The sequence below is a fragment of the Equus asinus genome, unplaced genomic scaffold (genome assembly GCF_041296235.1).
Source record: "Equus asinus isolate D_3611 breed Donkey unplaced genomic scaffold, EquAss-T2T_v2 contig_193, whole genome shotgun sequence".
Classification (NCBI taxonomy): Eukaryota; Metazoa; Chordata; class Mammalia; order Perissodactyla; family Equidae; genus Equus; species Equus asinus.
The window spans coordinates 2,640,755-2,667,388 of NW_027224842.1; the positions used below are offsets into that span (position 1 = coordinate 2,640,755).

Genomic DNA, 26,634 nt, shown 5'->3' on the forward strand with positions numbered 1-26,634 from the left:
TTCTGTGAAAAATGTTGTTGGAAATTTGATTGGGATTGCACTGAATCTGTAGATTACTTTAGGAAGTATGGACATTTTAACTATGTTTATTCTTCCAATCCAAGAGCATGGAATAGCCTTCCATTTCTTTACATCTTCTTCAATTTCTTTCAACAATGTTTTATAGTTTTCAGTGTACAAACCTTTCACCTCCTTGGTTAAGTTTATTCCTAGATATTTTATTCTTTTTTGTTGCAACTGTAAATGGGATTATATTCTTAATTTCTCTTTCTGCCACTTCCTTGTTAGTGTATAGAAACGCAACTGATTTTTGTATGTTGATTTTGCATCCTGAAACTTTGCCGTATTTGTTTATTAGTTCGAGAAGTTTTTGGTGGGTTCTTAAGGGTCTTCTATATATAAAATCATGTCATCTGCAGCTAGTGACAGTTTCACTTCTTCCTTTCCAATCTGACCGCTGTTTATTTCGTTTTCTTTCCTGATTGCTCTGACTAGGACTTCCAATACTATGTTAAATAAGAGTGGTGACAGTGGGCATCCTTGTCTGGTTTCTGTTCTTAGAGGGATAGCTTTCAGTTTTTCTCCATTGAGAATGATATTAGCTGTGGGTTTGTCATATATCAGCTTTATTATGTTGAGGTACTTTCCTTCTATACCCAATTTATTTAGAGTTTTTATCATAAATGGATGCTATATCTTGTCAAACGCTGTCTCTGCATCTATTGAGATGATCATGGGATTTTTATTTTTCATTTTTGTTAATGTGGTGTATCACGTTAATAGATTTGCAGATGTTGAACCATCCCTGCATCCCTGGAATAAATCCCACTTGATCATGGTGTATGAAATTTTTAATGTATTGTTGTAGTTGATTTGCTAGTATTTTGTTGAGGATTTTTGCATCGATGTTCATCAGTGATATGAGCCTGTAATTTTCTTCTTTTGTGTTGTCCTTGTCTGCTTTTGGTATCAGGATGATGTTGACTTCGTAAAATGAATTTGGAAGCTTCCTCTCTTCTTCAATTTTTTGGAAGAGTTTGAGAAGGATAGGATTAAGTCTTTGAATGTTTGGTATAATTCACCAGGGAAGCCGTCTGGTCCTGGACTTTTATCTTTTGGGAGGTTTTTGATAACTGTTTCAATCTCCTTACTGGTGATCGGTCTATTCACATTCTCTACTTCTTCTTGATTCAGTTTTGGAAGGTTGTATTAGTCTAAGAATTTATCTATTTCTTCTAGATTATCCAGTTTGTTAGCGTATAGCTTTTCATAGTATTCTTTTATAATCTTTTGTATTTCTGAGGTATCTGTTGTAATTTCTCCTCTTTGATTTCTGATTTTATTTATCTGAGCCTTCTCTTTTTTTCTTGGTGAGTCTAGCTAAAGGTTCGTCGATGTTGTTTATCTTTTCAAAGAATCAGCGCTGAGTTTCATTGATTTTTTTTCCTGGTTTTTTTTAGTCTCTATTTCATTTATTTCTGCTCTGATTTTTATTACTTCCTTCCTTCTACTGATTTTGGGCTTTGTTCTTCTTTTTCCAGTTCCTTTAGGTGCACTGTTAGACTGTTTATTTGGGATTTTTCTTCTTTGTTGAGGTAGGCCTGTATTGATATAAACTTCCCTCTTAAAACCGCTTTTGCTGTATCACATAGACTTTGGCCTGTCGTAGTTTCATTTTCATTTGTCTCCAGATATTCTTGATTTCTCATTTGATTTCTTCTTTGACTCAATTGTTGTTCAATAGCATTTTGTTTAAGCTCCATCCATTTGTGGCTTTTCTGATTTTCTTCCTGTAGTTGATTTCTAGTTTCATACCATTGTGGTCAGAAAAGATGCTGGGTATTTTTTCAGTCTTCTTAAATTTATTGAGACTTGTTTTGTGGTCTAATATGTGATCTGTCCTGGAGAATGTTCCATGTCCGTTTGAAAAGAATGTGTATTCTGCAGGTTTGGGATGGAATGTTCTATACATGTGTACTAAGTCCATCTGGTCTAATATGTCATTTAAGGCCAACGTTTCCTTATTGATCTTTTGTTTTGATGATCTCTCCTTTGGTGTAAGTGGATTGTTAAAGTCCTCTACTATTATTGTGTTGCTATTTCTCCTTTTATGTCTGTTAATAATTGCTTTATATGTCGAGGTGCTGTTATGTTGGGTGCATAGATATTTGTAAATGTTAAATATTCTTGTTGGATCATTCCCTTTATCATTATGTAGTGCCCTTTGTCTGTTGTTACAGTTTTTATTTTAAAGTCTATGTTTTCTGATATGAATATTGCTACCTCAGCTTTCTTTTCATTGCCATTTTCATGGAGTATCTTTTTCCATTCCTTCTCTTTCAGTTTGTGAGTGTCTTTAAGTCTGAAATGCATCTCTTGTATGCAGCACATATATGGGTCTTATTTTTTTTATGAAAGATGACAGCTTAAACTTGATATATAGGGAATAGAATTGGTATTCTTATATGCTTATTATATAGCTATGTGTTTCTTATCCTTTGATACAGTATATTTTAGGAAAGAACCTTTTGTGTATTTGCCTATACCTCAACAACACCTAGAACGTTCATTAAAAATACTTAACCCTGATTCCCATATGAAGAGATCCTAATTCAGAAAGTCTGGGATGTAGTCAAGGAATCTATTTGCACTATACTTCTTATGAAATTCTAATGAAATTGATTAGGTGATTGGAAACCACAGGTGTCTAGAGTATGTGGTAATATTTTCTATTTAATGAAACAGAAATAGTAATCTCAGGAAAATTTATCTAGACTATAAATCAACATAGTAATCAAAATTCTGGCTTCCAGTCTGTGTGCTTTTGTTTTTACCAGAGTAGGGGTTTATTTATCCAGCAGATGTTTTGGGGAGTGATAGTGTCATGGTTAAGAGAATGGCCTCTGGAGCTGGACTTTCTGGATTTGAATCCCAGTTCTGTCAATTCCTAACTCTCGACCTTGGGCCCTTTCTTAAATACTTTTTGCTGCAGTTTCCTTATCTGTGAGAAAGCTTGATCCTCACCTCATAGGACTGATGTGACAATTAAGTGAAGTGATATATAGAATGTGCTTAACACTATACTCTCCATACAGCAAATCCTCAATAAGTGTATGCTGTTAAGATTATTATTAATAGACGCTACCTTTAAGTCCACCATACCAGGTAAATGGAAGGCATCAAAACCATCTGTTGGCTCAGCCATGAGTAGGAAACAGCCCAAGGAAAGGGGTAGGGAAAAGTATGCCGGTTAGACATCTACATGTACAAAAGCTTGGAGTCGTGAGAAAACATATTTCTTGGACTTAAAATATTCTGGTGGCAGGGGCATTTAAACCACATTGTAGGATTCGAACATTGCATTATGCTAAGGATATGGGAAAGCCTTGTAGGTAACATGATTGGAATTGCTGTTTAGAAAGATGTGGCTACTGTGTACCTACAATTGATTGGGCCTCCACAAGGCTTGTGGCTCTGGAGATGGAAAAAAAATGGGTAAATTGGAGAGCTATTTGGGAGACAGACTCGACAGAACTTTGTGATTGTTTCAACATGGGGACATGGAAAGGGAGAAGGAAGCATCTAGAATGACATGCACACATTACTGGGCTTGCTGGATAGCTGGTAGCAGTATTTGTTGAGTTAAGGAACATTGAGTGAAGAGCAGTGGAGCTGTCCAGTGTTTTATTTGGGTCAGCTCTAGTTTAAGGTGTCAGGCAGTTGAAAATGCAAATATATGAAAATCAAGTGAAAGATCTGGGATGGAGATATCAATTTGGGCATTAACTACTGCAAATCCAAATTAAAGTCGTGAGAATGGATGAGCTTGCTCTGGGAGCATGTTGAGAATGAAAAGAACAGAGGGCCAAAGATAAGATCCTCCCAAACAACTTTTTAGGTAAAAGCAAAACAGAGGAATGCCTAAAGGAGCCCAGGTTTAGCTCTAGAGTTAAGAAAGAAACCAGGTGAACGTGGTAAACTAAAAGAAGAGAATGTTGCATAGAGAGGTCACATTCTATGTCAGTGATGTCACGTTCTGCTGAGAAGTTAAATAAGACAAATATAGACTAAAACTTTTTGGATTTAGAAACAAGAAGCTCCTTTGCAAAAACAATTTGAGTTATGTATTGGGAATGAAAGCCACCTTGCAGTAGGCTGAGATGGCCCAAAGGCGTAGGATCTTGAATACAGTAGAAGGGTCTGGCCTTAGATAGAAGGAGAAACACTCCTTCATTATAACAAGGACAGAGGAAAAGGGTAGGAATCAATGCAAGTAATGCTTTTGTAAGTTTAGGCTTGTATTTTCTTTGTGAAATAGGAGGTTTAATTTTTCTTCTGTGGTGGCTGGAGATGGTAGAGACACAGTTTGTAGACCTGCTAAGGGTTTGAAATAGTCTCGCCTTTGTAGGGAATGGAAAAGAAAGCCAACGAGGGGGCAAGGAGTCTTGCCAGGCAGCCTTAAGGGCCCAGGTGATGTTGGTAGCCAGTCTTCTGGCTGTCCACACAGTGTTCAGGAGGCTAATAAAAGCTCAGATGGCAGTGTAATTCATCTGAGTGTACATTGTGATAGGATAGGTGTGGGGAACACAGAATGGGTCTAATAGTTTGAGACCATTGACCCAAAAATGTGATTGAACTGGTGATCTATAGAATCTAAGATGATGGGATGAGAGCCCAAAGGTAGCTGGCAGAAAGAAAACAGTGGATCAAGAGACTAGATGTCCCTCTTAAGCTAACTAGCTATAATGGGATTAACTGAATCACTGGGGTGGAAGGAGTTCTAGGTTTATGAGTTTCAGATGACAGGGTCCAGTGGCTTTGGGAGCGAATGGAGTTGAGCTGAAGGTCATGGGAATCAAGGATTTATATATGAATGTGCTTTTGCAGAGCAGGCTGTGGAAAGGGCTGGCCATTTCAAGCAGAAGCCATATATTCTGGGGACAACAGATAATCTTGACAGGCAACGCAGTGGAATGGGTGGTGGATAAGGTCTGAAGTTACAAGCATGGGCTCAGCCACCAATTGGCTGTATGACTGTACACAACTCATGTAAACTTTTTGGACACTCAGGCATCTATAAAGTGGATGTAGTAAGAGAGGATTGTTGAGAGGATCAAAAAAGATGAGATAATGCTTGTTCTAGTAAAGGGACAAGAGAGGAATATACCTGTAAAATATGGAAAAACACTTAGGCGGTGGTCAGAGAAAGAGAAAGCAGTAAAGCCAAGTGAGTGATGAGGACAGCTAGCTGGGTGGGACAAGAACCAGGAGACAGAGGTATCCCAGGAGGGATGAGGAAGAAGTAGAGAGACGAGGAAGAAGAGAACATAGAAACTAAAAGAAAATGTTGGCTAGAGAGAAGGAAGGAGTGAAGGGTTTGTTTTTGAAAAAATCAAAAGCAGAAAACAGAGGCTTGAGCATTCTTAAAGCCCAGTGGAAGAAGGTAGTGAAGACGACAGATGAACAGATACCTGAGGGAACAGAGTCCCAAGGGAGAACGGAAGGAACAAGATTAGGAGCGCTGGTTGGATCGTGAGCTTTATAAACTGGCAAAGAATTGGCATGGGAATGGCCCTGTGGAAGATTTACTTGCTGAGGGAAGTTCAAATGGGCTGCCTGTCTGTTCCTTCCCAGTTAAGGCTGGGTTCCCAGAAGTGCTTTTGGTCACTATGTTGGTGGCTGTGCTGTCTTCTGTAACACCAGATTACTTGAAGGATTGATACTTAACTAATTCCTTTCAGTAAATTTGCAGAAATTCTTGTAAGTAAGCCTTCAAATACAAAATGAAATTTAAATAATAGTTTCATCAAATTTATTATGAAGTTAACACTAATTTGAAAAGTTTGAATATGTTTTCTTATCTCAGGATGTCCTTAGACTGATAAGATATTAAACTAGGCTGAATAAGAATTCTACCAAGTCAATGGTTGTTAAAAATGGAAACTAGTTCCCTTGTTTTATGATGTTTGAGCCAGATGTGTGTGAGGTAATTTTGATTTCTTCTTCTTTAGGCTAAAAAAAAACGAAGAGTCACTTGGTGTGTTGGCAAAATTAACAAAATGAAGGATTCAAACTATGTAAATGAGTTTAATGTACCAGAGAATGTAACAACAAAGACACATAAGTCTGCTCTAACTTTAGGAGGAGAAATTGATGAATGTGAGTTCTTCTTCAACTACTTTTAATTATAAAAGTATCCCTATAAAGAGAGACTTTATTTATAACTCAGTTAATGTGATAAACACAGTTAAATAAAATGTATGTATTTTAGATGTGATTACAATGATAAAAATAAGTAATTTTAAGAAAGTGAACATTGATGAAGTTCTCTATTTTTTCCAGATCTCTTAAGAATGATGTGCTGTAGTTGAAACATTTGAGACAGATATTTTTATTTTTTGTTTTTGTTTTAATCACTGCTCATTAAGTTAGTACCCATATAATGTCTGGCTTAAACTTTGCTAATCTTGAAAGGGTAGCATTTACACAGGAATCTGTTGCAAAGTTTGTCTCTAACATTATAAGTATTTTTTAGGGGCATTTAAAAATCTGCTTACAATGATTAAATCTCAAATTTAGAATTTGTCCTTTTAACCTATACAGTCGCACGTTGATTAATGATGGGACGTGTTCTGAGAAGTGCATCTTTAGGCAATTTTGTTGTTGTGTGAACATCACAGAGTGCACTTACACAAACCTAGGTGGTACAGCCTGCTACACACCTGGGCTCTGTGGTACTAATCTTGTGGGACGCCTGTTGTATATGCAGTCCGTCCTTGACTGAAACGTCCTTATGCCGTGCATGAATGTGTTGTACTAAGGATCCTACATTTTATCACTAATTCTAACCAGTGATCTTAATTCACACGAGAATATAAATGATCACATCTGTTTATATATTCTTGGCATTCATACTGTGAGCACATATTAACTAATTTGAGCTTATTACCTCAGATCAGAATTTTTTTAATCTTTAATTTGAGTTTTAGGAAACTTAATAACATGTTTATGGATAAATTTCTTTTCCCCCTAATTATAGCTCTCTATTCAGAGTCTGATATTTTCAGTAACACTCTTGATACATTAACTGAGACAGAGTGGAATCCAGCAACAAAACTACTAAGTCAGGTAACTTAAATGTATTTTACAGAACATTATCCTTTTACTCTTCTTTAAATTCATTTGTTATTGATGTTTGCTGTTGTGGCACATTTCTAGCTCTGACTGTTTCAGTAGTAGTTGAGGTTCTTATTAAGGCTTCCCCAACTTGTTACACTCCTCGTTGGTAACTGTGGCATACAGAGAGAGGCTAAACATTTCCTAAAGTATGGTAATAGGTAAACCTTTGCTTCTAGTTTTTACCAGCAGATCTTGGTATCTATGATTTTTTGGTAAGTTTCTGTTTTGCCTTGGGCCATCCCTTGAAGGTAAAAAGGGCTGATTTTAAAAGTATCAAAATTCTCAGGCATAAAGTAGAATGGTGTATCAGGGAAGGGTAATATTGCCAAATAATGCTGAAAAATGAAAGTAAATAAAATTATATAGTCTTATGAAAACTTTAAGAAATAAGGAATACTGTAGTGAATACTTTAGTAAGTTTAGATTCCATGTTTGCTTTCTAGGCTGCTAATATTCAAAGAAATATAACATAGTCATATAAATGTATTTGTTAAAGAAAATTTCATTTTAATTTTGAAATAAAATTGCAGTGATTCTTGGGAATTGTTATTATCATTAGCTAACCATTATAATTAGTTGTAATGGTTCTTATAATTAATTATTATGGGGAATTATATGCTTTTGTGTCCCTAAAACACTCTGGAAGGTTTGTTGTTTTTTTCAAATCCCTAGTGTTGGTTTAGTTTCTTTTAACTCATGGCTTACTCTTCCTCATGATGGAACAGAAAGCAGAAACAGGCCTCTGTTCAGCACGGTGAGGCCTGGCAGCCGTTGGAGTTTTAGAAGTCAATAAATAATGGCTCCGTGTCACTTCCTAAATTCAGAGCTGTCTGAGAAATTAAACAGGAGTCAAGCAGGTGGAGAATTACATTATTAGCTTTATTACCAAGGAGCTTAAGGATCTGTGGTCAGATGACTTCCCATTATGTGCCCTACTCCTACTCCCGACTGAATTTTAAGTCAGGCACAGGCAGAGCATTTGTTTATATGATCTTTCTTTCTTTCTTTCTTTCTTTTTTAATTCTATCTCTTTGAAAATAGTCTTCCTCTATTCTATGTTAGCTAGTTTACCAAAAGGCAGACCTTCTGTTATGCTGTGGATCAAGCTAGACCATTGGGAAGATATTGGAGAATGGCCCAAACTACCAAATGATTCAAGGTTAAATGAATTATTTGACTAATCCAGATTTTAGTTAACAAAACAAAGAACTTGAATCCTCTCTGACTTGAAAATCTGGTTTTGTTTATAATAGGAAAACTTAGAAAGTGAGTTGAATTCACTTCGTGCTAACTATGATAGTCTGGTACTAGACTATGAACAACTAAGAAGAGAAAATGAAGAAATGGAATCGAAATTAAAAGAAAAGAATGATTTGCATGAATTTGAGGCTCTAGAAAGAAAAGCGGAAAAAGATCAAGAGGTAAAAGATGAAAAGATGTGGAAACACAAAACTAAACTAAAACTACACTTTGTGTGTGTGTGAGGAAGATTGGCCCTGAGCTAACATCTGCTGCTAATCTTCCTCTTTTTTTTGCTTGAGGAAGATTGTCCCTGAGCTAACATCTGTGCTGGTCTCCCTCTATTTTGTATGTGGGACACCATCACAGCATGGCTTGACGAGTGCTATGTAGGTCTGCACCTGGCATCCAAACCCATGGAGTGCACAAACTTAACCACTACACCACCAGGCTGGACCCTAAAACCACACTTTTAAAAGTATCATTTTCTTAAAGATGTTTATTTCTAAGGTTGATATATTGAAAACCCAACCATTTTCCATTTGTACACACAATTTAGAGAATTTAAGAAATAATCAGTTCATTTATATTGCTTTAAAAATAGTTAAATCATAATTGTTTCACTTGTGCTTGTGTGCAAGAAGAGGAAGGAATCAAAAACATCTTTGAGCAGGTTTGGTGAATCTGCCTATTGATGAATTAATCTTGAAGAAATTATTTCCTGATAATTTGTATGTTATCAATACTTTATTGAGTATACCAGAATTGCTGCCTAGAGCATAGCTGTTTCCTTCTGAGACCAATATGAATTTTAATATCTAGTGAATGTTTTATGTATGGATACTACATATTAATGGACTTCATTTTCTTTAGAAAGTATGTACCTAAGTAGTTAGAACATTATTAGAATAGCTGGGAAAGCTGATTTTGCATGTTTCTTTTCCCATAAGAGAGTTATTGTAAAAATTAGTATAACTAATATCAAGTAGTTTTAATGGAATTTTTAGAAATGAAACAGATTAGTTAAATTTTCTCAGTGTATAATGTTAGGCTACATGTTAAGAGAACCTAATCCCCAAATCATCAGACTTTGGAGACAGAAATTGTCCAAAAGATTCAAGAGATTTCTTAGTGCAGAGAGTCGTTAACTTAGAGTTTATAGACACGATGAAATTATTTTGCAGAAGTTTTGAACTCACTCATTTTTTGGGAACGAGAATCCATAGCTGTTATCATACTTGTGAAGTGATCTGTGATTCCCTCCAAAATTAAGAGCCAGTGTTTGGTGTGGTTAAAGTATGAGTTAATTTGCAGCTGCTTCTCAGATTTCTGTATGAATAGCCCAAAGGGACACAATCATTTTTCCTCTGTGTCATTGTTTAGTTTCTCACCCTCTTTTCCTTTTTAAAAGGAAAAAAGAATCCTGTGCCAAATATGTTATTTCCATTCTACCTACAAATTAGTTAATCCTACATTTCATAGGTATTATATCCTAAGACGCAAAAGTTTGTAAGTTCTCCAGAGTTTCATTTTACCTTTTTTAATATTCTCATATTGACAAAATGCAAAATGTCATGAAAAAAACAGTGGACTTCAGTCAGTAAAACTGGATTTTATTGAGAGGAGGTGGTCTGGCGTCATGGTTAAGAACAGGTTCTCTGGGGCCAGACTCCATGGATTTAAGCCCCAGTTTTGCTGCTCCCGACCTCACTGCGGATTCAAGCCTGGCACGCATTATTGACAAGGCCTTGAGCAAGCACCGAATTTCATAGGGCTTCCTTCCTGCGCGTCTCCACCCCTGAGGTTAGATCAGGTGCTTGCCAAGGCCCCTTCAAACTCCAAAATTTCATCTAAGTTTTTGTGTATTTCTTATTATAAATAATATGACGTAAAATTAACTTCGGGCATAAGTGTAGCAGTAATTTCTCTAATTTTTTATTACGTCATTTATATGTTCAATTAGTAAAAACTGAAGCTCACTGAATTGTCACACTCAAAAAGATTACAAAATAACAGAATGTATGACTTGAATCTCACATCTGGATTTTTTTTTCTTTTTTAACCACAGTCAAAGGGGAAAATAATCCTATTCTCTTCAGTTTTTCTTGGACATAAATTGAAATTCTAGGTTCTGTAAGGTAACATAAAAGATTAAGTAATAAAAACTTATTCTTTTCAAAGACAGTTTTACAATATCCATTCCATTTTAAACTGAAAATATTGTAAGTTTATGTGTATGCAGTAAAATATGTTCCAAAACATATATTTTGGGGAAAAGTTTAACCAAAAAAGAGTAAAAGTCAAATTATGGCTTTAGGACCTATGTCATTGCTCTGGTTTGCCAAAGGGTTTCACCAAAAATCACCAAAGCTGTGGATAATTCTCAAGTGGGAATATCATAATATAGGATGTTTAAATAGTGATTTTAGAGGGAGAAATAAGGTCAGTATCATCAAGCTCAGGGAACAAGAGAAATTTCAGTCCTGCTGCTTAAGAAAACAATGCAGATTTCAGCTCTAAGTTTCAGCAGGTGAAATGAAATACTTAAGTTCTTAAGACAAAAACTTGATTTATTTAATTTTATAATTTTCACAACTTGGAGATTTTTGTCTTAAGAACTTAAGTATTTCATTTCACCTGCGGAAAATTACAGCTGAAATCTACATTGTTTTCTTAAGCAGCAACAGATTAACTTTTGATCGTATTGTACACTTTATGCTCAGCATCTTAAACAATATGTTATTGGAAGGTTACACTCAGATCTTTACAAAAGTTGCTTCATCTTTTTCTGTTTATGAGAACCAATACTTCAAATGAAGTGCTATTTCAAATGAGAAGTGGGAGAATTTTTCCTTCTAAATCTTTATTTTCTAAATATTTTCCAAAATTAAGAATGATCATTTAGTTCTTTCTTTTTGGTAAATGTGCTTTTCTTGCACAAAAATTAGAAATAGGCAGTTTTCTTGCACGAAAGTTAGAAACAGAGAAGAAGAGGTAAAAGATGAAGCCAGTTTAAATTACAACCTATACAAATGTCTAAAACTTTGCCAAACAATTGGGCAGCCACTCACCACATGTGGCAGCTGGGCACTTGAATTGGGGCCAGTCTGAATTGACTTCAGTATGAAAAAAGAATGTAAAATATTTCATTTTTTTTTATATTGATTACATGAAGAAATGACAATATTTTGGATATATTAGGTTAAATAAAATGTATTATTAAAATTAATTCTACCTGTTTTATTTTTTAATGTGGCTACTAGTAAATTTTAAATTACAAATTTGGCTCACATTATATTTCTGTTGGATGATACTGCCCTAAAATAAGAACGTCAACACTAGTCTGAAATCTGAAACTAGTTTAGGATGGAAACAGCCAGTCACTTGCATTCTACTAGAATTTGCTTTTACTCTTTAAGGACTCATCTGATTATTAAGATTAAATAATTCTAAGGAAAAATATGTTTATCTTAGGAAATTGTAGTTTACTTGTTTTGAACACAAAAGTTTATGGTACTGAGATAGTTAATGCTATAGCTATTTTGATAGAAAGGAAACTTTAATAGAAATACTTATATCTTTAAGTATTCTTTATACTTTTAGACAGTTGGACAATGTAAAGCGATAACATCATCTTTCCAATATTCCCTGTGGAATAAACCAACAGGGTAGATAGTTGGTAATGCTGTGCATACCTCTGTAGCTTTGGTGAGCACCACATGGAACCAGCCTAATCCAAACCTGCATTCCAGATCACAACGCATTAACAAGCACGCCAGTGTAAAGCTAAATGGCTAATTCATGGGAAGAAAAAATCTTACGGGGTAAATACATTTATGCATTTAACTTACCCAAAACAAAAATCTATTCAGAGAATGTTTTTTAAAAGTTTGATTACAGTTCATCTCCTCCAAGTGATGCCTACTAATGTACTTTTGATGTTATTGTAACTTTATTAACAGATGATGTAACTGTTATTTGGGTTATGCCGAGGTTTTCTTCTTTGTTTTGTGGGGTTTTGGGATTTTTCGTTTGGTTAGTTGGGTTTGGTCTTTTGGGAGAGTTTTTGTATTTTTAAATAATGAGGTGCTCTGCTGCAGTAGCTTGAACAGTTATCTCTCAGCCCTTCTTACTGTGTTAGGTGATTCTGAAGCAGTGAATGAATGCTGTCTTTTTTTTTTTTTTGCTCTGTTTAACTATTGGTTTGCTCTGTTGCCTGTTCAGATGCTCTTACAGATGCAACTAATTCATGAAATTTCCAACTTAAAGAATTTAGTTAAGCATGCAGAAGTGTATAATCAAGATCTTGAGGTGAGCTTTTATGTTGATATTTCTGTTGATAAGGGACTAGAGCTATAAAATATACATCATATGTAATTGAACATGATTTCAGAAAAGAGAAGGAATTATATTTTTTAAGTATCAACTTTTAAATTTTACTGTCTAAACTATTAAATGTAAATTCTTTTTAATCCCTTAGAATTTAGATCCAATTAAATTGTGTTTCACTCTCCTTTGATTCTTTTAGAATGAACTAAGTTCAAAAGTAGAGCTGCTTAGAGAAAAGGAAGACCAGATTAAAAAGCTACAGAAATACATAGACACTCAAAAATCAGAAAATGTGAACATGGACTTGTCATACTCATCGGTAAAAATCAGGTTTATTTTGTTGTGTAATCATGTTGGCATTTATAGTGTACCATCACCATCATCATAGCAAATGCTTACGTTGAGCCTACTGTGTGCCGAGCGTTGTTGTAGTTGTTTTACATTTAGTATTTTATTTAATCCTATCACTAACCCTATGGGAAAGGGACTGTTGGTATCATTGCCATTCTACAGATAAAGAATCGCTCAGAGAGTTGAGGACATCATTCTTTGAGTGCATGTAAGTAAGTTAGGAGTGAGCTTCCATTAAAAACCAGTAATTCAAAAAACATTTTAATTTTTTTCAATTGTTTTATACAAATGCATGAAGAAGTATGTAGTTGATCTCAGCCAAGATATCAGATCTTGGCATTAAGTAACATTTGAATCTCATGGTGAAATTGTTAAATTTTTTTATTTGCTTTCAATCCACCTGATTACTTCAAGAAAGTATCTGTTTGATTCTAGTTTTTAACACCTTTTTTAAAAGGCAACAGTTTCTAGCTAGAATTTTTTTCTTTTTTTAAAGATTGGCACTTGAGCTCACATCTGTTGCCACTCGTCGTCATCATTTTTTTTTTCTTCTTCTTCTCCCCAAAGCCCCCCAGTACATAGTTGTATGTTCTAGTTGTGGGTCCTTCTGTCTGTGGCATGTGTGATGCTGCCTCAGCATGGCCTGATGAGTGATGCCATGTCCGCACCCAGGGTCCGAACCAGCAAAACCCCGGGCCACTGAAGTGGAGCTCGTGAACTTAACCACTCGGCCACGGGGCTGTCCACTAGCTAGAATTTTTTTAATCTTAGTTTCTGTTGTTCTTTTGTTTTCATTTGAACTTGTCAGAGTACTTTTTGTTACCTTCTATTAATCACAAATGATTCTTTTTAAAAGTGTTGTTACTGTTTGGAGGCCCTGGGAAGAAAGGTACTTTCATATAATCTTCGAGTGTCTACTGACAGAGTGGCAAGCAGAATTGCCCACTTTTTAAAAGTTGTTCTTTATTTCTTTCTCTTTATTCATTCATTCATTCATTCATGCATTAATGTTTTCCCAAGGACATATGGTTGAATTCATGTCAGCTAAAGTCATGTTAAAATGCTACTTCTCTTTAAAAATGACACAGTGGATCTTTTTATGTATTTATCAGTTATATTTTCTCTTCTGTGAGTTGCCTGTTCGTATCTTTTCTCTCTTTTTCTTTTGGATTGTTTGTCTTTTTTTTTTCAGTTTGTGATTTAATATTCTTAATTTTAACTATTAATTGCTCACCTGTCATGTTTTGGAGAGAATAATTTAAAAATACGTAGGAAACTTTAACAGGCTAGCTGAGCAACAATTGTGTTAATCTTTTTTAAACAATAACAGATTTCTTAAATTACAGTACTTCTATATATATAGTGCTTTTATAATTTGGAAAAAGATAACCAGAATTTTTAAAAATATTTTTATTTTCGAAAATGTCATTTCTTTTCATCTATCCTAAAAAAAATTTGGTGATTAACGTATTTTCACCATTTTTGATTTGTTAGGAATGACATCTGTGTGTGTGTTCTCTAAAGTCTTTTCCAACTCTAAGAAAGTTAGCTTTCAGGAAATCCTTTTTGTTGTGTGTATAGGAAAACATTCAAGACCTCAAACAGATGAAACAGACTCTGTTCGATGCTGAGGCTGTAGCCCTCGATGCCAAGAGAGAAGCAGCCTGTCTCAGGAGTGAAAATCTGGAGCTGAAAGAGAAAATGGTAAGTGATTTTTGTTATATTTATAATAAAGCAGTTGTAATGATCACTACATTTTTGTGAATTTGTATTGTTTCTCTCATAGAAAGAACTTGCAAGTGCATGCAAGCAAATGGAAAATGATATTCAGTTATATCAAAGGCAGTTGGAGGCAAAGAAGAAAATGCAAGTTGATCTGGAGAAAGAATTACAATCTTCTTTTAATGAAATAGCAAAACTCACCTGCCTTATAGATGGAAAAGTTCCAAAAGGTATTTTATAATTTCAGACTTACCTCTTTGCAAATCCAACTGCCTAAAGGATTTTGCACCTCCATTCCAATGATTAAAAGTCCATTGTTCTCTGATGTTTGTAAGTAGCCTAATATTAAATTTCAATATCATTTGGTGTCAGTATTTATAAGTGTTTCCATGGACTTCAAATTATAAAGGTTTAAGAATTATTTTTCAAATGAATTGGACCCGATCTTGAAAAAGGCGATTCAAGAACTTTTAACAATTGGATTACCTGTTGACCAACACTGGTTCTTTCTTTAATAAATTTTATATAATCTGATTAAGTAATCTAAGTTTGTATGTAATTTAAATTGTCCCAATAACTGCAAACTGTTTAATTTACCAAAAATATCCTAGATTTGCTCTGTAATTTGGAATCAGGAAGAAAGATTACTGATCTCCAGAAAGAACTGAATAAAGAAGTTGAAGAAAATGAAGCTTTGCATAAAGAAGTTAATTTGCTCTCAGAGTTGAAATCTTTACCCTCAGAAGTAGAAATGCTAAGGAAAGAGGTAAATATGTTTTTAAGCAAATAACTCTTACTTTGAAATAAAAACCCTTGCAATATTGCCTTAAATATTTTGCCATAGTTTGTTTTAAAGTAACAGTGAAGAGACTGTAAACATTTGACCCTGCTTGTTAGGAACATTTTCAAAGAATATGTAACAGTATACTTAGTAATGAGATCCATGTAGGGGCCATTTCTATAGTCCTCAGATGTAGTGCTTTTCAACAGAGATTGATGGCCCACCCTTAGTCTTTATCTTTTTTGGTGCTGTTGCTGTGGTCATATCACTATGTTGAATAAAGGAGAGTAAGGAGGTAAAGAGGGTGGCATTGATGAAGTTTTAGAGGTTGACGTAAATATTGCAGCCTAGTGAGCAATTCCGGAAACCTTCTGCCAGCCTTTCCTTTTTCTGCCTTTCTGAAAGAAATAAAAAGGACAAGAATTTGAGTACTTACTACATGGTGAGCATCATGCTAAACAACTTTAGCAACGTTATTTAGTCATCCTAAAAACTCTTTAAAGTACATGCTGTTTTTTAGCCCAACACATAGTTATGGATCTAAAAGCTGAGTTACACAGACCTGCCTCCTACCCTGAGCCTGTGGTTACAAGAGCTCTACTGTCTCGCTCCCTCTCCTTTGTCTCAACTTTGGCTCTCCTCTCTTTTTCCCACTTCCTTCTCCTTTATCTTTCACAATGATTAAACTATTTATAAGCTGGATATTGTTGGTTTAAATTAATTACTTAAATAATAGTTTAAATTTAAGTTATTTAAAATTTAAATTATTCATGGATTAAGTTTTTGGAAATCTGAGCTGCATTCAAAGCCTTTAGAAAGAAAATAATAAGTCAAATTCTAAGAAAAACCATAAGATGCCTGAAACACCATAAAGTTAGAAAACACTTTAGAATGATAGATAAGGAAATAAAGACATCCTAATTAAGTGTTTCTTCTCCACTCAATCCTTACTAGAACCCAAACAAAACTTTGATGGTAAAGTTAAGCAGGATAATATATTGTTATAAAGATGTGACAATAAAAATATTACCTTTCCTCAGTCAAATCTGTGCTTAATTTCAATGTCTTTTTTCTTTTTTGCAGATAAAGCTTTTCTTTTCCTGATAACTGCTGTAGTGGATCTTATATTGCTAACATAGCTAAATTTTATTTCTTTTCCGTAGATAAATGACAAATCTGAAGAGCTCTGTAAAATAACATCAGAAAAAGACAAATTGTTTTCTGAAGTAGTTCATAAAGAGAGTAGAATTCAAGATTTACTTGAAGAAGTTGGGAAAACTAAAAGTGACCTAGCAGCTAGCCAGTTGAATTATAAAAGAACTGATCAAGAATTCCAAGATTTTAAAAATCAACATGTTGAAACTGAGCAAAAGTATAAGATGGTCCTTGAGGAGAATGCAAGAATGAGTCAGAACATAGGAAATCTCTCTAAAGAAGCTCAAACACTTGGTTTAAGCTTGGATGCTTTGAACATGGAGGTTGGTACAACACACCCTCTATGGAAATGGTCTTTAGTTTTCTGGGGTTTGGCTTCTATATAGATGCCACAGAATGCTCTGCTTCTCACAGTAACTTTTTCTTATTTTAAAGCTTTCTTACAAAACCCAGGAACTTCAGCAGAAAACAGCTGAGAGTCAAGAAAGGTTAAATGAAGTGAAAGAGCTGAAGCAACAATTAGAAAGTAGAGATTCTAGGCTGCAAACTGTCGAAAGGGAGAAAGCACTGATTACTGAGAAACTTCAACAAACCTTAGCAGAAGTAAGAACCTTAACCCAAGAAAAAGATGGCCTGAAACAGCTCCAAGAGAGCCTGCAGATTGAGAGGGACCAGCTCAGAAGTGACATTCAGGACACCGTGACCATGGTGAGGCTTTGACAGAGTAAACTGAAAACTCAGAGCCTCTTCAAGACGTTCAGGAGCCATCAGTTATTATTTATGATCAAGCAGTAACTATAAAGTTATTTTCATTGTTTCACATTATTCTAATTGAAATTGTGTTCCCTTTCTCTGACAAAGAACATAGATACCCAAGAACAATTACGAAATGCTCTTGAGTCTTTAAAACAACACCAAGAAACAGTTAACACACTGAAAATGAAAATTTCTGAGGAAACTTCCAGGAATTTGCGTATAGAGGAAAACATAGGAGAAAATTCGGATGAATTTCAGGAAAAGGTAAAGGGTATTTCTGTTCGAGTTTTCATATACTATATGTGAGCTTTCTCCTTAACTTCAGACACTTAAGTACATAATGGTGACCTCAATCTTATTGATTATTCACAGTGAATAACTAACAACAGTTTACAAGATTAGCCCTAGTGTCTTTGAAATAACTTCAGATATAACTGCTTACAATCAGTTGGAAAAGGAAAAGGCAAAAATGTTAGTTCAAACTTTGAGCTGATATTTTCCGAGGCCTGGTGTATTTTAAACATCTTTAAAAGCCCCTCTGAATTCTAAGAATGTAAGAAAGATTGAGTGCTTATTATTACTTATGGGTAAAATATTTGTTTTATATCAGATTTTGTGTACTAGTTGAGAGTTCACTATCGATGTGTGTGTCGTGTTCATGTCTGTTTCTAGAGCTGTGCTGTGCTTAAATCTCAGCTTATTCTAGGCAGCATGGTTCGTTTTGTCCTGAAACCTGGGGAGAAGAGCTGCTTTGTTATTTAATTATATACAAGAAAGGCTAGGATGCTAATGATGATTTTTTAAAAGGGAGGTATATTAGTCTGCCATCACAAAATATCATAGACTAAGTAGCTTAAACAACAGAAATTTACTTTTTCCCAGTTGTAGAAGCTAGAGGTCCAAGGTTAAGGAGCTAGAAAATTCAGTTTCTTGTGAGCCCTCTTCCTATCATGCAGATGGCACCTCTCCTCACATGGCCCTTCTGTGTGTGAGCCGAGAGAGCTCTGGTTCTCTTCTGCTTCTGGAGTGGACACCAGTTCTATGGGGTTAGGGCCCCAGCCATATGATCTCATTTAACCCTAATTACTCTCCTTAAAGGCCCTCTCTCCAAATACAGTCATTTTGAGGCTTAGAGCTTCAACATGTGGATTTTGGGAGGACATAATTCAGTCCATAACGGGATTGCCTGTAATTTTATATAACTGATTTATTTACAATGCATTTCTACTTTTCAAAAATGCCTTTTATATGTCAGAATTTTTTATACTATTTTTCATTGTTATTATACTTAATACTATTTAATCCAGAATAATTACTACTGGGAATTTAAAACGTTCACCAATAGGAGAATGGTGAAATAATCTTTCATACATCCATAGCTTGGAGTAGTAGTCATTCATATATATATATATATATATATGTATAAATTTATTTTTGTTTGTTTTGTATCTTTAATTGTGGTAAAATATACATAGCATAAAATTTACCATCTTTATCATTTTTAAGCAAACAGTTCAGTAGTGTTAGGTACGTTCACGTTGTTGTGCCACCAATCTCCAGAATTCTTTTTATCTTGTGAAGCTGAAACTCTATACCCACTAAACAATTCCTCATTCCCTCCCTCCTCTAGCCCCTAGCAACCACTTTTCCACTTTCTATCTCTCTTAATTTGGCTACTCTAGGTACCTCACATAAGCGGAATCATGCAGTATGTTGTCTTTTTTTGACTGGCTTATTTCATTTAGCATAGTGTCCTCAAGGTTCCTCTATGTTGCAGCATACATCAGAAATTCCTTCCTTTTTAGGGCTGAATAATATTCCATTGTATGTATATACTACATTTTGTTTAACCATTCACCCATTAATGGGCACTGAAGATTGCTTTCACCTTTTTGCTGTTGGGAATAATGCTGCTATGAACATGGTGTACAAATATCTCTCTGAGACCCTGCTTTCAATTCTTTTGGATGTCAGATTTACTGGATCATGTTTTTTATCTTTTGAGGAACTGTCATACTGTTTTCCATCATGGCTGTACCATTTTACATTCCCACCAGCAGTGCATAAGGGTTCCAATTTCTCCAAGTTCTCACCAACACGTATTATTTTCTCCTTTTTTCACAGTAGCTATCCTAATAAGTGTGAGATGATATCTCATTGTGGTTTTTATTTGCATTTCCCTAATGACTAGTAATGTTGAGCATCTTTTCATGTGCTTGTAGGCTATTTGTATATCTTTACAGAAATGTCTGTTCAAGTCTTTACTCATTTTTAAATTGGATTGTTTGGTTTTTGTTGTTGAATTTTAGACATTCTTTATATAGTCTGGATATTAACCCTTTATCAATTGTGTGACTTGCATATATTTTCTCCCATTCCTAGGTTGCCTTTTCACTCTGTTGATTGTGTCCTTTGGTGCACAGAAATTTGTAGTTTTTATGTAGTCCAGTTTATCTCTTTTTGCTTTTGTTGTCTGTGCTTCTGGTGTCATATCCAAGAAATCATTGGCAAGATCCACTTTATGAAGTTTTTCTCCCATGTTTTCTTCTAAGCATCTTACAGTTTTAGTTCTTATGGTTAGGTCTTTGATCTACTTTGAGTTAACTTTTTTATATGATGTAAAGTAAGGGCCCAACTTCTTTCTTCTGCATGAGATATCCAGTTTTCCCAACACCATTTGTTGAAGATACCATCCTTTATGATTGAATGGTCTTGACATCCTTGTTAAAGATCATTTGACCATATGCAAAGGTTTATTTCTGGGCTCTGTTTTCTATTTCATTGGTCTATATATCTGTCTTTATGCCAGTACTGAGCTGTTTTGATTACTATAACTTTGTAGTAAGTTTTGAAATCAGGGTGTGTGAGACCCTCAGCTCTGTTCTTTTTTCAAGATTGTTTTGCCTGTTTGGAGTCCCTTGAGATTCCATATGAATTTCAGGGTGGATTTTTCTATTTCTGCAAAACACTATTAGGATTTTATAGGGATTGCATTAAATTTGTAGATCGCTTTGGGTAGCATTGACTTCTTAACAATATTAAGTCTTCCAATCTGTGAACATGAGACGTCTTTCCATTTATTTGTGTCTTTAATGTATTTCAGATACATTTTGTAGTTTTCATTGTACAAGCCTTTGCCATCTTGGTTAAGTTTATTCCTTAATATTTTATTCTTTTTGATGCTTTTGTAAATGGATTGTTTTCTCTATTTCCTTTTTTAATTGTTTATTGTTAATGTATAGAAATGTAATAGAGTTTTGTATAGTCATGGAATTTCTTTAAAGTAGACATCATCTACAATTGGAAAATTTCCAGGATACATTATTAAATAAAAACAGATACATACTAAAGAACAATTCAGTAAGATCCAACTTATGTAAAGAAACCTCTATATACCTTTATATACTATTACTCTATATAATGAGCTTCTTTTTTCCCATTTACTCTGGGGTACAATATTCCTGCCTTGGAAAAGGAGCTTTCTCTTCCTCTCTCCCTATGCTTCAGTCATTCTTTCCTAGAAAGCATTTTCACTTGCTCTGTATCTTGTATTCTCAGTTTATCTATATTTTGGGTCAACTATGGGCCAAAGGCACTTGACCTTGATTTAAAATTTATGACTTCCACTTTTATAAGGGGAAAGGTTTTTCAATAGTTTTTTGAAAATAAATGCACAGTCAGTAGCCGCTTTTAAACAAATGCAAAATGCAGTCACAGGGCCCCATGAGAAGGAGCAGTAGAGGCGGAGTGAGGGAAAAGGAGAGTTACACTCACCGGACCAGCCAGTCTGTGGTATTAAGTTCATGCTGGAATCATCTGTGTTGATAAAAGGGTCTAACTGGAAATTCTCCTGGGCCATTCTGTTCATCAGGGTTTCTGAAATCTGGGATGCAATGCTGAGGTGAGCTTGGTCTTGTGAAATCGTGTTCATGCTGGAATCACCCATGAGGATAAAGCAGTGGGTCTAGGGATTTCCAGATAAATCTGTTTATCAGAGCACCAGAGGGCAGCCTATGATAGCCTAGTAGGTCTATCATGAAGCCTCTAGGAGTGCCCGTTTTCAATCCTGCTTGATGTGTCTCTCTCTGGAAATGAGTTTCTCTAGTGTGTCTCAACAGAAATTTTAAACTTTGTGATTAGTAGGCTTATTCTCATATAAAGGACACAATTTTTTTCCTTATTTAATAATTAGACCTATTAGATTTGCTCATAACCATGGTAGCTGGAATACTTTCTAGGCTGAGTTCAGTTTTGCACTTTGTCTCAATCTGCTTTGTTTTGTGTACATTTCCATATTTAGGAGTAAAGATGCAAGATTCTGAATTATAGTAGCTGACTGACTAATCCCAAAGACTCTGTGTTCCTGCCTTAATTTCTCCTGTAGTTGTAGTTAGCTCTCTGCTCATCCTTGTAGAAGCTCATGCAGATTGCCAAAAAGAAGGGGCTAACCAAATGAAATATGGTTTGTCTGTATCCACTCTAGAGAATTGAGCAACTACTAAAAATTATAATTTGGAGATTATGTAACAGCATGGGAAAATGCATATCATCTAATCTAAGTGGGAAAGAAAAACTAAAAAGGATCTTATATGTAAAGTAGTCATAATTGCAATGTTAAAAAAATTCTTTTAATAGAAGAAACTCTGGAAGGAAATATTCCCAAATTCTAATAGTGGTTGTGTGAAGTTGGTGTCATTGGATGATTTTTTTTCTTGTTCTTTTTTTTCTAATTAAATATAGATTATTACAAAAACTTTTTAAACATCTGTGACCAATATTCAGCTGAGTGTTTTTACTGGGCTAGTATAGGATTATATGGTGATACCCTAATTTCATACTGGTAACATCAATCTTTGTCTCCTTTTACCAAGGAGTCCATGTATCAGGTTACCTTTGGTTAAGACTTATTTATGGATAAATGGATTTATATAACATGCTTTTCTTAAGCAGTATATGAAAAATATGAAAAGGTGAATTATGCTACTATAATATGAAATATGTTTCTAACAAAACTCTTTTGCCCTCTTATCTATAATAAAACTCTGAAAATAAAGATTTGTTAGTAGTAGGGCATAAGTTATGGTTTCCAGCTTTTGAAGGAAAGAAATAAAGAGGGAGAGTTTAAGCTGGCTTACTCCTTCATAAAGCCAGGTTAACCCATCGTACATGAAGATAGTTGTGAATTATCTATAGCTGTCCACATAGCTCTTACCAGTGAACAGGCACAAGAGCACGAGCTCTGGAACCAGACCACTTGGATTCAAAGCCTGATAACTTCTCTGAGTGACCTTGGGCAAGTGACCTACCCTCTCTGGGATTCAGTTTCCTTGCCTGTCAAACGGAGATAGTAATAGTGCCTACCTTGTAAGGTTATGGGGAAGATTAAATGTGTCACTGTGTGAAAATAGTGCCTGGTACATAATAAGTAATAGAAGTTTGGCTATTTTTATTATTAAAACTGTTACTAAGAAATTCTTCTCTAATGTATTAATATTTTAGATGGTTGGCATAGATAAAAAGCAGAGTTTGGAAGCCAAAAAAACCCAAGTGCTGATTGCAGATGTTGATAATGAGCTAACTGAACAACAGAGAAAGATATTTTCTTTAATACAGGAGAAAACAGCACTGCGACAAATGTTAGAGAGGGTTACTGCAGAAAAGGAGCAACTGAAGACTGACCTGAGGGACAGTATTGGAATGGTGAGATTCAGCAATGTGTTTTTGTCTTTGTATGTTTTAGATTTTTACAACTTTATTGAGGTATAATTTCCATGCAATAAATGTATCTGATGTGAGTGTCCAGTGTGATGACTTTTGACAAATGTCTCTACTTGTGTTCTCTCCACCCCAGCAAGTTCCCTCCCACCTCCACCCAGGCAATCCTGATCTCATCCTCTGCCCCACATAGTCACTGTCCTGATGTTTTCCACCTCAGCTCACTGTCTCTTCTAGAACTTCACACAAATAGAATCACACTGCATGTGCTCTTTTGTCTCACTTCTTTCTACACTCCTTTTTACTGCTTGGTAGTCTTCCAGTGTATGAATAGGCCACAATTTGTTTAGCCTTTCTCCTGTATTGATGGAAATTTGAGTTATCTCTACTATTTGGGTATTTTGAATAAAGCTGCTATAAACATTCTCATACAAATGTATTTATGAACATATATTTTTTATTTCTCTAGAGTATGGATCTAAGTGAAATAGCTGGGTCATAGGGAGATGTATGTTTAGCTTGGTAAGAATTTACTAGGCTGATTTCCAAAGTATAGTTGCACCGTTTTACATTCTCATCAGCACATTAAGAGAATTCTGATGGCTCCACATCCCCACCAACACTTCATATTATTGGTGTTTTTAATTTTAGCCATTTCTATTGGGTGTAACCTTGTTTTGATTTGCCTTTCCCTAATGACTAAAGATGTTGAGCATCTTTTTATGTGCTTATTGTGTATCTTTCTATAAACTGTTCTCTCAGTGATGTGTTGTATAGATTTCAATGTACAGATCTTGGACATATTTTGTTAATTGGTTCCTAAGTGTTTCTATTTTATTTATGCTGTTGTAATTTTTCTTAAATTTCATGTTTAATTGTTAATGTTTGCCAATATTTTCAAACCTACTTTAGTTTTTGTTTCTATATGTGGGGGCAATCTAATGTGTAATAGATTGAAATTAATATTTTCAGAAGTTTGCTATGGATCACAGTAGACCCTGACCTTTTGTGTAATTTTCCATGTTTCTTAGGATTGTCTGTTTGGTCAAAGAGCTGAATGTAAATAAGAGTACAGACAAAAGTTGTATTTTCTTCTCGGTATCTGTCTTGTAATGTTTTTTGGTCTTGATACTTGAGAATGTCACTCTTTAAGCATAATAACTAAGATTAGTCCAATTCATGCTAGCAAAGGACGGCTGCTGTTTTGAGCTTGCTCAAAATCAAAGCCATCCCAGCATATGAAAAGCCTATAACCTGCAGTCTCATCGTCTATCGATGAAAGCTTAGAAACAGTCTCTTTTGGCTTCAGGGTAGAAAACAAGCAAACCTCTTATGATGGAATACTAAATCCAGTTCTAATTCTCGTGGTAGGAATGTAAGTTGAGCAATAAAGAAACAGCATAAGAAAGCAGATTCTTGGCATTTACATGATCAAAATAGACTCACTTTCTTTTTAAGTTAGTCTTTTCCAATATAGTTTGCCATGATTTCTCCATTTTCAGGCTGAGGTAAATGCTGATTTTTACCTGATTTCCTAAATGTAAGCTAGTGTCATTTAATCTCAACTTTTTAAAAATTCTAGACCATTGAAAACCAGGAAGAATTAAGAATTCTTAGAGGTGAACTTAAAAAGCAACAAGAGATAGTTGCACAAGAAAAGAACTGTACCATAAAGAAAGAGAAAGAGCTTTCTAGGACCTGTGAGAAACTGGCAGAAGTTGAAGAAAAGCTAAAGGAAAAGGTGAATTTTTAAAGTTATCTTCCTGGCCATATTTCCTGACTAAACTTTTTTTTTTTTGGTGATAAATTTTGGTTCTAATAGACCTAAATTCCAGAAATAGAATGTACCTCCCAAATGAACAGCTCTCAATGCTAATATTTTGGACAGTTTGAACTCACACTAGGATCTTAGCTAACCTCTTTTGTGTGTATTATATTATCCTAGAGTCTTTCAATGAGAGGGGGCCTTGGTTCATCTAAACTACTCATGATGTATTCATTCATTCATCAAATATTTATTGAGCATTACCGTGGGCCAGGCACTGTTCTGGGCACTTGATATACATTAGTCAGTAAAACAAAGCTCCTGCCCTTATATAGAGCTATATTAGTCATTCTCTAAACTCTAAGATTTGTCACTATTTCCATCTCTTAGATGTTTGCAAGTTCCTGAATTATTTCTTTTTTAGAAGTAAGGTGCTGTTGTAATATAATTGTGTAAGAGCTAAGACTGTTAGAACAATTGTACTGCTCTAGTAATTCTAAAATGGACCCACTGATATCTTTCTGTTTATCCTAAGAACAGTGCTACATGCATTATAAATAGCGTAGTGTTTCCATTGTGCTTCTGTGGAATGTTTTTTTCCTAATATATGTTCTCTTAATTCTCATCCCTTTCACTATAACCTAATTGAATTTACTAAAACCTCCTATTTCATACTCCTCCCAAAGAGGTGATATCAATAGGCTTATGTAAAAGTTAATGCCTCAGTGTTTGTGTGGGCCATCCCCTAAAGACCTTATTGGAACTAAAAATAAATTATCCAAAAAGGTTTTAAGAGATGAGGAATTACAGTTTATTTGCCAGGTACATCTATATATTTAGTCAGTCTCTTTTCTTTTTAAATTTTTCGCATTTTTACTTTGCCTCCTTGATTAACCAAGTGACACTATGTTAGTTTCTTAGGACTTCTGTGTCAAATTATCATAAACTTGCTGGCATAAAAACAATGGAAATTTATTCTGTCACATTTCTAGATTCTCGAATTCCAAAATCATGGTGTCGGAGGACCATGCTTCTTCTGAAGGCTCTAGAGAAGAGTCCTTCCTTGCCTTGTGCTATCCGTGGCTCCCGCTGTCCTCGATAGTCCTTGTTCTGTAGCTGCATCACTTCAATCTCTGTCTCCATCTTCACAGGATCTTCTCTGTGTCTCTGTGCGTCCTTTCCCGTCTCTTATGAGGACATTCTCATTGGATTTAGGGCCCAACCCTAGTCCAGTAGGGTATCTTCTCAATCCTTAACTAATTACATCTGCAAAAACCCTCTTTCCAAATCGGATCACATTGAGGTTCTGGGTAGACTTGAATTTTGGGTGGGACCCTCTTCAGCCCAGTACAGACACTATGCCTAGAAGCTGCTTTACTTTCAGTGCTGCTTGTCTGTTTCCACTAGGGTAGTGTGCAGGGCTGTGATAATGATTCTCTCAGTTTGGCAAAGTACATTTTACATAAGAATTTTAAGATAATATGGCAAAATGGTAATAATAAAAACTTTATTTCTTAAGAGCCAACAACTCCAAGAAAAACAGCAACAACTTCTTAGTGTACAAGAAGAGATGAGTAAGATGCAGGAAAAGATGAATGACGTGGAGAATATAAAGAATGAATTAAGGAACCGAGAATTAACG

At 35.0% G+C, this 26,634-nt stretch overlaps 1 protein-coding gene across 1 annotated transcript in view; it reads left to right on the top strand.

Annotated features, from left to right (window-relative positions):
- LOC139043169 (centromere-associated protein E-like) overlaps positions 1-26,094 on the top strand; it is a 47,172-nt gene extending 21,078 nt beyond the window's left edge. Inside the window, exon 9 of the mRNA XM_070503451.1 lies at positions 25,985-26,094. Within this exon, the coding sequence (XP_070359552.1) occupies positions 25,985-26,094 (110 nt within the window). The remainder of the gene's footprint in view (positions 1-25,984) is intronic.
- The last annotated feature ends 540 nt before the right edge of the window (positions 26,095-26,634 follow it).